Genomic DNA, 16,377 nt, shown 5'->3' on the forward strand with positions numbered 1-16,377 from the left:
GACCTGCCCTAGGGCCCCTAGCTATGAATTTATGCACTTTATACTGTGAAGTGTTTGCAGAAGAATATATTTGTTTCGATTGGTGGGGGGGAAAAAAAAAGTTCTTATTTATTCTAAAACAGTATGTTAGAAAAGTCCAAAGAATCATAGTCAGATTAGATTTTTGTGATAAGGATTCAGGGGACTCATTATGCCAAATTCCTACTGGCTTGCATATTAATATTATGTTTACATATCATTTGATTTGGGTCGGAATGTTATTTTGAGCCAAAATACGTTGATGGTACATTTATATATGTATAGCCTATAAAATGCATGTGTATGAGATATACATTAAAATGGCTCTCTTTCTCTCTCTCTCACCACACGCACGCACGCACGCACGCACGCACGCACGCACGCACGCACGCACGCACGCACACACACACACACACACACACACACACACACACACACACACACACACACACACACACACACACACACACACACACACACACACACACACACACACACACACACACACACACACACACACACACACACACACAATTTCTATCAGGTGACATGAAAATATTAGGCAGACTGTTTACTATTTTACTATTTTCTTTTAAAAACTTTAAAAGCTTTATTAACATTCATTTGATATTTATTATTTGGCCAATATTATTAACTTTTAAATCATATTTTGAATAAATAACTTTGTATTGAAATAGGGCTACAGTGAAAAATATAAACATATACAATGTTTATATATATACATGTAGATCATTCCGTTTATTAAAACAAACCATGAAATCATTAAATAAACATATTTACAAAAACATCGCACAATGTGTTGTTTATAATACAATATCCTATGAAAATCCAAATGCATGTGCAGATGCAAAAGATATATCAGTAACCCTGTGTAACATACAAAAAGATTGCATTTGGTAAGAGGTCCCTCCTCTCGACGAGTTAGTCCATGAAGAACCCACACATTGGGCTCGTGGTCAACAAAATTGTCTTCAATAGTTCTTCAGCCGTATGCATATTTGTCTGATAAGCTTTTGTCATTTGGGGTCATCTGTCCACTCAGCTTCATTAACAGCTTCACAATGAGGCCAGCCTTTAAATGAAAATAACACAAAACAAACAGCATTATGTTAACTCCCAAAAATGCATTAAAACAAATTATAATCCAAGAATGAACCACTTAAACCCTCTATTCTCAGTGAAACGGACCTGAGTTGCAACTGTGCTTGGTACGGTATTATATCACTCTAGTCTACACCAAATCTCAGAAATAGCAGATCTACAAGCTCACAACGCGTCGTAACACAACGCGTTTTAAGCTTGTAGATCGGCTATTTCTGTTCCCCCAAGAATTGGGGGTGTTGGGGTTAACTATAGATCCTTGCAAACACACACAGCATCTTTTGAACAGTGTAAGGAACGTCCCACTGGAGTTACCTGTTTTGTGTGCACAATGAAGTTCATTTTGTTCTCCACACTGTGGATCTGAAAGTATTGGTCAGCATGACCAAGCTGCCACATGAATGCCCCAAACTCTAAACTGATGAGTAAGGCCTGGGAATGCAAAAATAGAAAATTATTACTTAATATTTAGCATGCACAATATATACGTCTAAAAGCTTTTGTGGTTGGACCAAAATGTTGTTAAATATAAATTGTGTCTAAAATTAACAGTATGCACAATATATACCACATAACACAGCAAAATGCTCTGTACTGTATTTAATGTATGTTCATAATCGTCAGAAATGTATCATTTCTGTCCTTCTATAATCCAGTGTTTGCACAGAAATGTTGCTCTCAGCACCCTCTAGTGGCACATATGATACATGACATGATTCTAGAAGATGGAATTAAATAGCCTCTGTGCATAACTGTAATCCTTAGTTTTCCAGAAGTTGGCATACCCATATCCTATTCCAGTTCATTTTCCCATAGCTTAGTTTGATTGACGCAGTAGCAGACTTGAACCGGAAACACATATGTCACCTTCATATGTGTTTACGATTCAAATCTGCTGCAGAGCTGATCAAACAAAACTATGGGAAAATTAACTGGAACAGAAAATGGTAGTATGCCACCTTCTAAAAACCCAGGATAATCACAAATCAAATACAAATATGGAATACAGTAAAAATATAAAATATAAAGAGGAATGTAAAATAAACAAGCTAGCAAAAAAAGGGGTAGGGGGTCCTAATTAAGGGATACCTTTGTCTCCATATTCATGAGATGCAGGCCCTTGGTGTTGACGCCCACATAGACACGGATTACTTTGTGGTTGCTGGCGCTGGCTTTGGTGTACACCTGGCCTGTGAAGAAAGCTGCTCCATAGGTAGAGACGTCCCAGCAGTTTTGCAGAAAAAGCCTCTGTAGATGGTGCATCTCCTTACTCACACCCTCACTGGTACTCAGAGCCTGTTGGAGAAGAAGATGAAGATGAGGAAGGTTAGTGTCACGTAATGAGATAGTGGGATTTAATTTGTGAGATGAGAGGGACTGAAGGAGCATGAAAGAGCAAATACTGTATACCTTGTATTCATGAAGAATCCTGTTTGTCCAATGATATGCTTTGCTTTTGACTTTGGATATCGGCACAATAGATTTGAGGTTTTCCTCACTGTTGAAGACAATACATGGTTTAATATAATAATTGAATACTATGTCTGTGGTAACATGCAGACTTTCAACATTTTCTTTTGAAATGCATACAATGTCAACTAATTTGTGCTGAATTTAACAATCCATTCTCATGTATAATTAATCATTAATTTTTCCACAAGAAACCGAATGTCTTACTTGAGGAATCCCTGCTTGTGTTTCTTGCTCTCGTAGTTGCCGTAGATGATCTGTAGGAGAAGGCTGGCCAGAGTGATGAGTTTGCTGTCTGGCGAGGGGAAGAAGCCTTTGAGGAGACAGTGGCGTGCCTCATCAAACAGGATGAGGATTGACAGAGGATCCTCCACCTGGAATTTGATTGATTGATTGAATACTTTATTAGTCAGAAATATAAACGAGGTACAGTCAGACATTAAGGCTAAAGGATAATACAAAAAAGTTCCATTGTGGTCGGTAGTGTGAGAGGAATTGACATCTAGTTCATTATCCCTGCCAAACGCTTGATTGGCAGGGAAGTGTTGGTGAGTCATCTTCATCATCACATCAAAACTCAGTGCAATCGGCTAGAACAGTGGTTCTCAACCTTTTTAGGCCGCAACCCCACAAAATAATCATATTTGAACTGGGGACCGCCCCAAAATAATTTGAACTGTCTTCCAGTTTTTAAATATAGAACTGAAAACAGGCCTGTGACAGACGTTCGCTGGTGACCGCATTGCCGCTGGTCCAATGAGATCTACCTTCTTTTCGACTTCGAGAGGTAGACGGACGTCCCTCCGGAGGAAGAGCTGTGGGCTTTCCCTCTGGGGGTCCAGCACTGTGAGGTCGGTCACAATCTCTGTCCAGATACGCAGATGCTGCAGGGGCTTGTGATAGGGCTTCAGCTGCAGATCTGTCGTACAGTACACACACCACCGCATGAACCACTTGCAACCTGGCGGCCCAATTTTGGGTTGAATGTTCCAAAACATTAAAACATACCTAAAATAGCAGATCTACAAGAGCTCGAAGATTACCTATTTTCGTTGAGCAACACAATCATACGACAAAGTACAAAATAGGGCTTCAGTAGTTAACATTACTTCGCTTTTGCCATTGGCTATAATCGGAAGGCACTAATTGTTCAAATGTTACGAACAAATGGGTATTGCAACCGGTTTTGGTCCGCATGCGTTGACTCACTGAGGTTCTCAGAGCAGATCCAGATAGTAAAGTACTGCTGGGCGTCCTGAGACAGACGCATTCCCTCCATGATCTGCTGCACCGTCGTGTTGTTGCCATGTTTAAGCTCCACTGAACGGTACGAGCCATCCATGCGATAGATACGCACCTTCTCATACTGTAGAGTCAACACAGAAACACAGACATCCATGCACACAGTTGTTGCATATGAATTAGGAATGGGTGGTAAACATAGGCAAGAGGTAAGTAATCCGGAATTAGCATTATTGTTATGAGATAGTTTTGTGGTGAGTATAATGTACTAGCTTCATGTCATTGTACTAGCTTCATGTCATTACACCCATCAGCCTTCCTGTTCTCCAAAATATCAGAATAGGTATCGGCCTTGAAAAATACATACCGGAAAGCCTCTATGGGAAACTCAAAGAACTTATTTAGTCAAGGACAGCCTTCGTTTTCTCTTCATCTCAGTTCCCAAATTAGTGTCATACATTTTGACAGAATGCAGTGGAAATGGTTAGCTATGACTCACAGGTTTGTTGTTGGCTTGCTGCAAGAGCTTCACAGTCTCTTCCCATTCATTCTGCTTGTTCTCTTCACACACTTGAAGGGGTGATCTCTTCTGCTGGTCTTCTATGTGCTGTTAGAAGGTAAATCAAAGCTTAATTTATTTAAATCCCTTTTGTAAAATGTTAGGCCATCATCTCCTTGCCAGTAAAAAGAATGTATTGTGAAGTTGTTCAGTTAGATTAAAAAAAGCCTTTCCCTATCGAAAGAAGGCCATGAAGAATATATCTTGCAGACAGTTGTGGTGCTTTCGGATACACTTAACCCCTGCAACACCCAAGCACTATAGGTGGTAATTTTTGGCCATCAGGATTTTCTTTTTGTAAAATTTAAGCAGTGCAATAATTCTTACTCTGTCTATCTCAGGGTGCTGCAGCAGGACTTGTACAATCTCTGAGTGGCCTCCTCTGGCAGCAAAGTGCAGTGGGGAGCTGAGCTGGCCATTCAGCAGGTTAGGGTTACAGTTGCCTTTCTCCAGCAACAGCTTGGTCGCCTCGACTTTACCATGCCTTTATGGAATAAAACACAGATTGTATAAATTAAATAACATTTAACCACTTAATCCCTATTTTATACTTCGTAATATGACGGTTTGGCATAGAAATAGCGAAAATATGAAAATCTGCAAGATGTTGTGACCTTGTAGACTGGCTGTTCTAACTTTGTAGGAGCAATTTTATTGGTGTTGGCATGTTATTTTGATAAATTTTCAGTATTATGTCTAGACACTGGGTGGCGTGCATTTGATAGACATGCTCAGGTATATAGAGTACAGAAGTCCTGACGTCACTCGTTCATCCCCAGGTTCGTAAAGTAATTTCGCTATGGAGAATAACATTGGGTCATCATAGAATCGTCTCATATAAGAACTGTGGTCCAAAAATAAACAAACTGTCTTGGCGATGTTGTCAGGGAGGAGGTTCTGTATCGTTTATGATAGTCAGTCACTTATATTTGATACAGTCTGTTTCTGGCGAAAATGTAACTAATTCGGCGGAAGTAACATTAGCGTTTTCTCACCGTCAGTTGATGCTTCATATCCATAAGAGTAAAACCGCCAGGGTCATTAGTTTATTTTTGGAACACAGTGGGGGGGGGGGGGGGCGGTCAGAATGGGGGTGTGTAACAGAGAGAGGTCCTCTGTTACGTATTTTTGATACAACCCTTATTTATTGAATGATATTTGCACGGCACATTTGCACTTTTTGTATTTTGCACAGTTCACCTTAGTGCAATATGGACAGAGTGCATTATGTCTGTAGTGAGGTTTTATTGTTGAGGTTGACTGAATGCTCAACAGTACCTGGTGTTTCCAGCATGATTGGGCTGGACCATATCAGGATAGTAGAGGGGGTTATGATGTGATGTGTGTTTGCAATTGCTCATATTTATGTTGTAGTAAAGTGTGAAGGATCCTTGTTTGTAGGTCATAGAGAGTTGTAATGTATTATGTGGGTTAAATGTATTTGGTATTAATGTAGCCCTATGTTTTATATTTATAATACACCCCTTGGAAAGGAGCAGTCCAGGGCTCATTAGCTGCAGCTGGTATAAAAAGCTGCCAGTCCTCAGAGAGAGGAGAGGGGTGGAAAGCTAGACGCCACCATGTCAGTGTGGTAACAATGATTGAATGTTATCTGTATTGGTTTGGTGAATAAATACACCGTCTGGTTGAACTCTATTCCATGCCTCTGTACTAATTCCAACCGCAAAGCCGGCCATTCTCACAGGGTGGAAAACCGCGAACCAGGTAGACAAACCAAGGATGTGTAAATTACGTCAGACTTCGGTGCTCTATAGGAAGCACAGGTACACAGTTGCTTTAATTAATGTGGGCACACTGTTCTTATTTCTTATCTTCTCATTTTGCGGTAATAATGTGCGGTGCTTCAAAGGATAACTATGGGAATATTGATTAGACTTTGTCTGTATATATACGTAGGACACTCCCTTTCCTGGGTAGTACATGTGTATGTAATGGCGAGGAACACATGGACATTGGAATTTTATTGAAAATTGTCGTTAAGCTTTTTTTGTTTTTTGCCAATAATGACATGATGACATTCCCTCAAAATAGTCAGGTTGAAGTTGGTTAATTGTTATACACATGATACTTGAACAATACATTATGTAATACATAACCTGTTAGGAGTTTTAATGGAATGTTATTTTTTATTTGTATGGAGAGCAGTCAAAAAAAAGTGGAAAACGGGGGATCAGGGTGTGGTAACTAATAACTTATACGGCAGAATATTTTAGGATAGTGAAATGAGTATTGGACTCACCAGCAGGCATAGTGAATGGGAGCCCAGTGGTCACTGTCCAACTGCTTGACAGAGAAGCCGCTGTCTAAAAGTTTAGAGAGCAGCTCAGTGTCTCCCTCACAGGCACTACGATGGAGGGGGAAGTCATCCACCCACTGGCGCTCTCTAGGTACACGGGAGAGATGTTATTGTAATTCACATTATCATATGAACTATTCATTGTAGAAGGATGGGAATACAATGAGCTTGTCTTGAGTTGTATTTTTTACATTGAGGTCTTCAGCGGCAAAACTCGCTAGCCTGGTGACCCACCAGTGTATTTGCAGAAAAAAAGAGGTTGACAATAACAGGTATTCTTGAATTGAAGGAAGAGCCCTTACTTGTCCTCTGTCGCATTGTTGGGGCCATGCTGCCACTTCTCTCTCTTGGGAATTTGGATCTTGGAGTAGTCTGGTGCTCCGAGACCAAAGTAAGGGTTGATTATAACTTTGTCCACCTTCAAACATCAAAGTGGAAAACAAGATAAATATTAAGAGGGGAAAAACACTAAAGGACAGTGGAGCGATTAGAAAGCGATACACAATATGAATCAGTCAAATAGCTTAACAGAGCTGGAAATGCCTTGCTTATAATAGATATACAGTAGTTATCTTTCCCAGTACAGTCGGAGGTGCCTCTTACCCTGTTTGTGTATTGTAGGTCAGAACCATAGAGTGGGTTCTGGATGCACATGTCAGCCTTCTCCAGTGACATCATCTTGCTCTTTATCTCCAAGGCAGTGTAACCCATGTGGAGACCCTCGTCGGACAGTTTGCCCTCACTGGTATATGCTGGGTTGCTGACGTTGGTCTTAACTCGCTCCACAGGTGCCGGCCGGAACAACGCCGGAATCGCATGAGGCACAGTGTGTTGTTCTGCTAGCCATCTACAGAGGTAAGTAAGTAGTGAAAGAGGCAGTGTAAACAGATGGTTTTGTGAAATAACACTTATCTCACTGTTTTTGTTAACCACTTAAGACTCAATTTATGCTTTAAGAAGTTTTGCCTATAATGTCATACCCAAAATAGGGACGGCAGGTTGAAAGTGGTTAAATAATAATTATATATTGTGCTGCATTATGAAATGCTCTTTGGGGAAAATAAAGACCTTACAAAGAGAACATCTGTCCTTACTTGTCTAGAGCAAGAAGCATTTTGGAGGTGATGGGAGAGAAGTGGGCACTGGTCTCACTACATACTCTCATGATATCCTGAAAGCAGTAGAAAGTGGGGCTTCCAGCATTGCAGATCTGTTTGCTGTTGTCTGTTCATAAAAAGGACAATACACATAAAAATAGCATAAGTGATGAAGAACAGTATGTAAGGAATACATTAAACAAGGCTTTTGTTTCCAGCTTACCTTTAACACTGACCGGTACAATAAAAAGAGAGGCTTGTTTTCCTTCATTGTCACCATCCAAAGGGAATTTCTTCATATGCACCACACGCTTTCCTGCACCAAAATATAGCATTTTATGGATATGTTTGTGGTTGTTCTAAGTGTAACAAACTCGAGGCAAAAATAGTTATAATAATAATAATTTGTGTAAAAATGTTATCTGAATTGAATCATTTGATACAAATGTAACAAAAGTGCAACATTCACCGATGAAGCCCTGGTTATTAGATATGGGTTTGGTGGTTTCATCAACAAAATCCAGAATGGATCTAGCCTTATCCCCCTCGGTTTGGATCTTTGTAGCTAGTAGGACCCTCTTTTTTTTCTTCTCTTTTCCTTCCAAGGGAACTTCTATTAACAGGATCTGAATGAGAACAAGAACATTTATGTCATTGCCAGCACTAATATACATGATAATTAATAGTATTGCTTATTTGTGTGAAACCCAATAATGAACAGTTTACTCATGTTAAAAACTCTGTGAGAAGATGGCAAGGATAGAACAGAGTGATGAATTCTGTAGCAATTATCGCTGACAGGTATATTTACCTCATATGCTTTAGCCCGGTATTCTTTTGAGCTCAAACTGACTTGACTCTTTGGGCGAATGACAGCAACGAACACATCTTCGAGGTTGTCCTGGTTGCCCATTTTGTTGGCTTGCCGCTAGTTCCATCAAAACATCTTATACAAGGACCAAACACTGGATCTGCATACCTGAAATATAAGAATCAAAATCTGAATAATATTGGCCAAGTAGGTTGATATATGATAAATTTGACTTGCAATTCAATATATCAACTATTGCACATAGACCAGTTATACATATAGCAATATTATAGCACAGGTTATACATGTATTCTACATAATAGATATTGAACATAATAGAGCCTCCTATATATTAGATACTAGGTAGCCTACATGTGTGCAAATAGCAAAACAAAAAGTTATGAGTGCACACAGCATTGGATAGCAGCACAGAAGTATTACTAGGCTACCAGTATTATAGAAAACATTATCAGGATAAATGCTTCAACTTTCTGTTTCATAAATTATATTATTAATAATAAGCTGACAGCGTTGTTTGGTGCTGGTTTTAGGCTACTGAACATAGCAGACAATTATTAACTTACCCCGTCAAAACTCAAAAGTAATCGATCAACAATCCTATATCTGACTATTAGGCCTGTAATAATATACAAGCTTTGTGCACACCTAGTAAAATGTACTACTGCAGCCAGTGGTGTAAAGTAACTAAGTACATGTACTCAACTAATTACTTGAGTACCTCACAATTGTAGGCTACTTACTTTCGAGGTACTCACTTGAGTATTTCCAATTTTCAATACTTTAACTTCTACTCCACTACATCTCAGAGGCAACAAATATTGTACTTTTAATCCACTACAATTATTTGAAAACTTTTGTAACGTATTACAAAGCATTAACCACTTCAGCACCTTATGTACTTCAGTAATTTGAAATATAGCAGATCTACAAGCTTTGTAGATGTGAGTACTTCTTCCACCACTGACTGTATAGAAGCTATAACGTGAACAAGACATAGTTATTCAGAAATTAAAATATGAGTTGATGGCTACTTGTGTGAACGTCACGCCCCGGAAACCAGCCAACTGTTGCCTTTCTCGAAACAGTTATTCTATTCATACAAGTGTTTAATTACACTATTACAGTACATACTGTACGATTCTGTCTTAACAGTGTCACTTGTATTGCGATCGTAACTTTTAAAACCCCGCATATAACGTTATAGATGAATGATCAGGCTCATACTGTCGCGTTTAAGCAGTTCAAAGTAAACTCACCTAAAATGAGTTATTTCCACCAACGTGTGACGTAGAGTCGTTCTTCATTTTCCTAAACACATGTCCATAATAACACTGGTCAACTTTGAATAATATGATCACCATATAAATATGGTTCTGTGTAACGTTAAGGCCGTTGACATCGGGCAGGGTTGCTGCCGACAACAGCAACACCAAAACGAAGCGAAACAGACAAGAAGAGTCACATTACGGCTCAGTGTTGACAACAGAGGACTCTGGTGGCGGGGTGGACTCAGTGCCTATAACAGTTCTCAAACTTTTTCACGTCAAGGAGCCCCAAATTGACACTTATTTGCCCGCGGACCCCCATTTGTAAAGATAATGACAGGGACCCCCATACGAGAAGATTTGTACGGATCTAGCAGTGATTCTCAACCATTGTAATTTAAGGACCCCGTTTGACGTGCATTAGGCTACAGACCTCCATTTAATGGCATTTGTATCTCTGGGACCCCAATTCATATTGTAAAATCAATGTTAATTTAACTCTGAGTTACAGACCCATAAGGGTCCATTTGGTTCCTATAAATCATTTAGCTGGGGACCCCCTGGTATCCCCTCAAGTACCCCTGGGGGTCCCCGGACCCCACTTTGAGAACCAGTGGCCTATAACATGGTTACAGTGGTGAAATGGAAGTACTGAGATATTTTATGATGTTATAATAATATTACTTTTAATTATATCTTTGAAGTAGCAATACCACAATGTAAAAATACTTTGTTACAAGTAAAAGGCCTGTGTTCAAAATGTTACTTGAATAAAAGTACAAAAGTATTGGCATCAAAATATGTTTGAAGTACCAAAAGTAAAAGTACTAAAATGTTTGAAAATAACAGATCTGCAAGCTCACAACACGTCGCATGGCGATGCGTTGTGAGCTTGTGGATCGGTATAAAAAGCTTGTAGATCGGTATTTTAAAAAATGTATAAAATAGGGCTAAAGTGGTTAATGTATGTTTTATAAATAATCTATATCTGCAAAGTAACTATTGACTAAATATTTCAAATAATTGTAGTGGAGTAAAAGTACAATATTTGCCTCTGAGATTAGTGGAGTAGAAGTATAAAGTATTGAAAATTGGAAATACTCCAGTAAAGTAAAAGTACCTCAAATTGTAATTAAGTATAGTGCTTGAGTAAATGTACTTAAGTTACTTTACCACACTGCATGTTTATATACGCTCAATGATTTAAACAGAGACCAATTAAACATCAAGGATGGAAAATGTACAAATTTGTTCGCTTAGTTACCATTTTACCATGCGTCATATATGTATTAAGATCAATTCAAACATACATGTCTTTACTGACAGAAAATGACCCTCCTGAACTGCTGGGCTTAGATGAGTTCATGCTTTTTCAAAGTTTATTGTTTAATGATTAAAATACAGTCCCCTTTGCTCTTATTTTTAAAGTTAAGAGATATTTTTATAGGATTTTTGATTATTAGAATGTTACTGAAATATAAAGTGTGGTACTTTTTCTTTATCAACCTTTAAAGCTGTACATAACAAAGAAGAAACACAGAGAAATAATGAACCAATCATTTTTATATTTTTTATTGAAGAGACTATATAAAATATTGCATATCAGCATTTAGTGGTAGGTGCAACTCTACAAACTTAAGTGGTTTCCTTGAAACAAATATACAGTAGCACACAATCCAGAATAACATACTTTATTTAAAAAAGAAAAAAACATTTGCAATGTATGTGCCCACAAAGAAAAAGGTAAATATCAGATTGTATTACATCATTTGGTTTCTTTCATTGGTCCACGACAGAGTATAGATACTGAGAGAGATGGATATACTGTACTTCACTAATATCTAAAACGTAAACCCTGCAGTAAATATCACGAAAGGGAGGACCACATCCCTTCGTCGACTCTAGCCCAGTCTAGCTCAGGTTTAGGTGGAGCTGACCTCTTTGCACTGACTCAGGACTTCCAGCATTTTGCTCTGGATAGCCTCCACCCTCTTGCCCCACTTCTCCCTAACCTCGTCCTCATCGTCCTCGGTAACCGCCGTGTAGGCCATGAGGGCAATGAGGCCGATCTGGAAGAGGTGGCCCAGGTGGGAGCAGCGGTGTTCCATGATCTTGCGGTCTCCCTCGCAGTGGTCCAGGTACACCTTCAGCAGGGGCCTCCCGAACACTGTTCCGGTCCCCATTACGCCGCGGTAGTACACGTCGAGACTCAGGTCGCTCTTGTCCTTCTCGTAAATGCTTGCGTACTCATCCATGTGGCCCTGGGCGTTCCCTGGATCTTTCTTCACGTACTTCACCATGTTGTTGAAGGCTTCATATTGGTGTTTGATGTACTCCTCGTACTTGCCGAAGGTCTGGTTTACCTCGTCGATGCGGATCTGCCGCAGGCACTGACGGTTCTGTTCAGAAATGCTTGTGAGCTTGCTGTGGACTGCTTGGAAGTCCTTGTCCGCAGCGTGTACCTCCTCACTCCCCAGGCCCTTGCGGACCACACCGATCAGAGAGGAGACGATACCAAACATGGGGTCGATGGAGGAGGCAAAGGAGGTCGCCTTCTCCACACAGCCCAACACCTTGACCGCAGTCTTCTTCATCTGTTCTGCGTTAGCCATGGCTGCTGCTTCTGGCTCCTCGGCCTCCTACGAACCCCAAGGTCCAGACAAATTAGTCAGGAGGCTGAAACGAGAGAGAGTATCATGTTTCACAAGGTTGAAACCTTCCTGAATCTCTGTGGATTGCACGTTTAGTTAAGTCAAATGTTTAACCGTCTTCACGTTTTTCAGGTTCAGTACTGTAGGTTTTACACTTTAAAAGGCTTGCTTTCTGAGGCATCCTACTGTCGGTTACTTACAGCAAGGGTTCTCAACCTTTCCATGCTGTGACCCCCCAAAATAATCATATTTGAACTGGGGACCCCCCAACCTGACAAGCACTTGGAATTGTAGGAGTTGAGGCATTACATTTAGTTTGACTTGGTTCCACAGATAAATGTTGTGAAAATAGCAGATCTACAAGCTCGGCTATTTTCAGAAGAGCTCTTTCTCAGGTAAAATTTGACAATTTGGCCAAAGTTAGATGTTTTTATAGTATAGTTTGTTGGTTACTTTTGAATTAGTAATGGTCTATTTATTATATATGTTGGTTTGTTTACTGTTGAGTGAGAAAACAATGTTGCACGTTAAGCTAATAAACTGGGGACCCCACCAAAATCATTTAGGGACCGCCCTGGGGTGAGAGTCTCCCGACCCACAGGTTGAGAACCACTGACTTACAGTATAGTGTTACCAGGGAAACCCAGGGTGCCTCTCAAATTGCAGAGCCAACAACTGTGACAGGGTATGCATACATACTATTGCAAAAGGAGTCACTTTACATGCTGATTATTAACAGCAACGGAGAGGAGAGAGCAAGGCAATACAGCTTATAGGTCTACCTGCTCTCTCTGGATGTACTGTATGAATGAAGTACTCTATTAAAATAAGTTAATAAATAATGAGTGTTATTGTAATCTGAAAGGGTTATAATGATAACCTTTTGAATAATCTGAGGGAATGATTTTGTAGACATTAAGGTGAAAAGGAAGATATCTGAGTAATTGGTTTGAGCATACAAGGCAATAGTCTTATTGATGCCTATACTTTCCCACTAAGTGAGTAACTGCTTCATAAAAACCGGGGCATTAGTTACTCTGGCTATTTTTCATTGACATATACTCAGGTTAAGGGGGGGGGGGGGCATATATAGAGAATATCTATCTATGGAAATATGCCCATATGACCTAATGCAAGTGTGTGAACCTGAGAGTAGTATGTTAATGTACAGTATTCGGAGAGTTACCCCAGAAATGAGAGGAATGTAACTGTGTTCATATGGTGAGTTGAGGGTAAGATGTATGTGTAATTGAGTGTATTATTACATAAGCAAATAATCATGTTATATCAATAATATTTAGAAAATAAGTATTAACATATTGCACACATTAACTTTAAGTATCGCTGTAGCCTGTAGCAGGCAAGCATTACAATTAAATGTTTAGCTCAGCTGTACACGTAAAACAACAGAACAGACAATTATAATTGTCCACAGTTAAAGCTATGACCTATAATGATCTGCTTGAAGGTTACACTGCAGGGGAAATAGTATGTCAGGGAGGAACAGTAGGTGTGTCTTCATTCATACTAGTGTAACCTGAAAATGGAAATTAACAGATCCTCAAAGAGAAATTGCCATGTAAACCTATGATAAGGCCCATCATAATGAAATCCTTTTCAATACCTTGTTTGTTTTGACCAGGTTGCTCTGCGTTTCCTGATTTCTTAAATCAATTATACACATGTGATGATGTCTCATCATCATCAGAAAAAAAAACATTTTCGGGAAGACAAGCTACATAGGTTATTTGTTTTGGCCATATGGTGCACACTCATTTCCTGATCTCACATGTGTCTCATCATCTATCTTTCCTTATGTTCTGCTGTTCAAACCCAACACAGAATTCAAATAGCCCTTAGGTCACGCATTCTGGTGTCCATTTGTTTACTTACCAGAGATAAAACTGCTGAAAGATAGTCCTCCTCTCACAAGCTGTCAGACGTTGCTTTGCTTTCCACCATTTTCCTCGTCGGACATGGTAGGGCCAGCCCCTTTGTGTCAAATAAGGGCATAGGAACGGTGTAAGCCTGCCGTACGACCGTGTTCCGCGGACAATTAATTGCCGATCTACAAGCCCACAACGTGGTGCATCATGACGCGTTGTGGGCGTGTAGATCGGCTATTTCGGGCACTGGACACCGTCGTACGATGGAGTATTGTCAGGCAGTAGTGACTCATGTTTGCCTATTGCTGATTGGGTGGATGTTCTGGTTAAGTGTACAGTGGGCTGCGTCCAGTGTTGCCATGTCCGCTTATTATAAGCAACTTTGGGCTTGTTTTTCTATGAAGTTTCTTGTAAATATTGGTGGTTGCGGGTTGAGGTTTTTTGGGCTGGTTTCTAAAGTGTAGTTGCTTATTTGCCTTGCTTCCTAATGTTGTTTAAACCAGTGGCTCTAAAACATTTTAATTAATATGTATTTGTCCACCACCCCCCGCCCCCATCTAAAAATATGTTGTGCCAGCAGGGACAGGGAAAGTGTTGTTGTTGAAAATAGCAGGTTGGGCTTGTAGATTGGCTATTTTCAAATAGCCGAGGTATGTGCACTATAAACATACCTCGGCTATTTGAAAATAGCCAGATGTGGCCCAGTCGCTTCTTTACGGCTTGTTTTCCTAGACCTGGTTGCTTGTTTCTCTCAGAGAATCTGGCAACGCTGTCTGCGGCTGTAACCACAGGCTGTATTCAAAGCAAAAGGCTGGGCATCCTCTCATTGTTTCTGTCACAATCATTGCCACACCTTCAGAACTTGCGGGGGTGTGGAAATATGTCTGAGGTCATCCATGTATGTAGAAGGGCAGTATCTTCAAAAAGGACACCTTAGGCTACTTGACAGCCATGTTTAAAGTTTCAGTCTTCTAGCATACCATTAAGTGACTTCAATTGCATGTTTTTGTCCTTTCTTGGGTGTGATGGTCCCTCCCATAAATATTTTAGCTATGGTCTGGTCTGGCTTGTTGGATTTGAATGAGAAGAATCCAATGACTCTCTCTTAAAACTTCTTGAGCAGAATGAGCATAGGAACTATTTCCCATCGGCATTTCTCATACTAAACAAAATGTAGGGTAATGTAGGGTAATTGTGTTATAAATCTATAACACAACAATTAAGACACAAAATACATATATATAAAATAGCACATATGATAATATAATGGGATAAAGAAGACTGTAGCTAGTGATTGAAATGGCCCAAATGGTTAACTGTTCAGACTATCTCTAAATATAAATGTTTGTAATTTAGTTGTACTTTCTGTGGGTTTTAGAGACATCGTCCAAGAATAATTTAGAATAATCAGATCACTTTAAGTTTGATTGTTTGATTGTTCAAATATAGCAAATATATTGAATTCAGGTGTCATAGCAGCAACAACGGTAAGCATGAAACACAGGATAGGTATTGGTAAGAGTAGGGAGATAAGAAAGAAAATACAAATAAATAGTATACTTATCTCTTATCTGACACTAGATATTTGCTCATGACCTGACTCAGTTCATAATATGTATAATGTCTCAATAAATAAATGTACAATCTATCACGATCTATCACCATTGGAAACATTTACAGACTATTAACAGTGCGAGACAGACTAATTGTGTCAATCGGCCTCCAGCAGTGTGTATCTAGATCATAATAGTACAGTCTATCAACAGTGTATATAATAAGATATGATATAATATGATATAATAATATGTATTTTGGGGGGGGGGGGGGTGTTGTCTGTGGCTGCTCCTCATCCCCATCCCCACTAGAACATCATAGAGGGGATGAGAGGAGTTTGCTTGGATAGTGTCCAACTTCCTCC

At 39.6% G+C, this 16,377-nt stretch overlaps 2 protein-coding genes across 2 annotated transcripts; both read right to left on the reverse strand.

The window, feature by feature from the left end:
* Positions 1–635: 635 nt before the first annotated feature.
* krit1 (KRIT1 ankyrin repeat containing) lies at positions 636–10,090 on the reverse strand. Its single transcript, XM_084080763.1, has 17 exons — positions 9,914–10,090; positions 8,637–8,804; positions 8,295–8,451; positions 8,049–8,141; positions 7,823–7,952; positions 7,332–7,575; positions 7,031–7,146; positions 6,672–6,815; positions 4,739–4,895; positions 4,352–4,459; positions 3,820–3,976; positions 3,378–3,529; positions 2,818–2,984; positions 2,551–2,638; positions 2,230–2,436; positions 1,456–1,572; positions 636–1,111 (listed from the first exon to the last, which is right to left on the reverse strand). Exons 2-17 carry the CDS (start codon positions 8,736–8,738, stop codon positions 1,022–1,024), a joined length of 2,229 nt encoding a protein of 742 aa, XP_083936889.1. The 5' UTR covers positions 8,739–8,804; positions 9,914–10,090; the 3' UTR covers positions 636–1,021.
* A 1,390-nt stretch (positions 10,091–11,480) lies between these two features.
* On the reverse strand, positions 11,481–14,577 carry LOC311061155 (protein rapunzel-like). The gene is made up of 2 exons (XM_084079709.1): positions 14,467–14,577; positions 11,481–12,598 (listed from the first exon to the last, which is right to left on the reverse strand). The coding sequence occupies exon 2, from the start codon at positions 12,532–12,534 to the stop codon at positions 11,845–11,847; it is 690 nt and encodes a 229-aa protein (XP_083935835.1). The 5' UTR covers positions 12,535–12,598; positions 14,467–14,577; the 3' UTR covers positions 11,481–11,844.
* Between the last annotated feature and the right edge of the window lie 1,800 nt (positions 14,578–16,377).

This window comes from Gymnoscopelus microlampas, assembly GCF_963454915.1.
Source record: "Gymnoscopelus microlampas genome assembly, chromosome: 15".
Taxonomy (NCBI): Eukaryota; Metazoa; Chordata; class Actinopteri; order Myctophiformes; family Myctophidae; genus Gymnoscopelus; species Gymnoscopelus microlampas.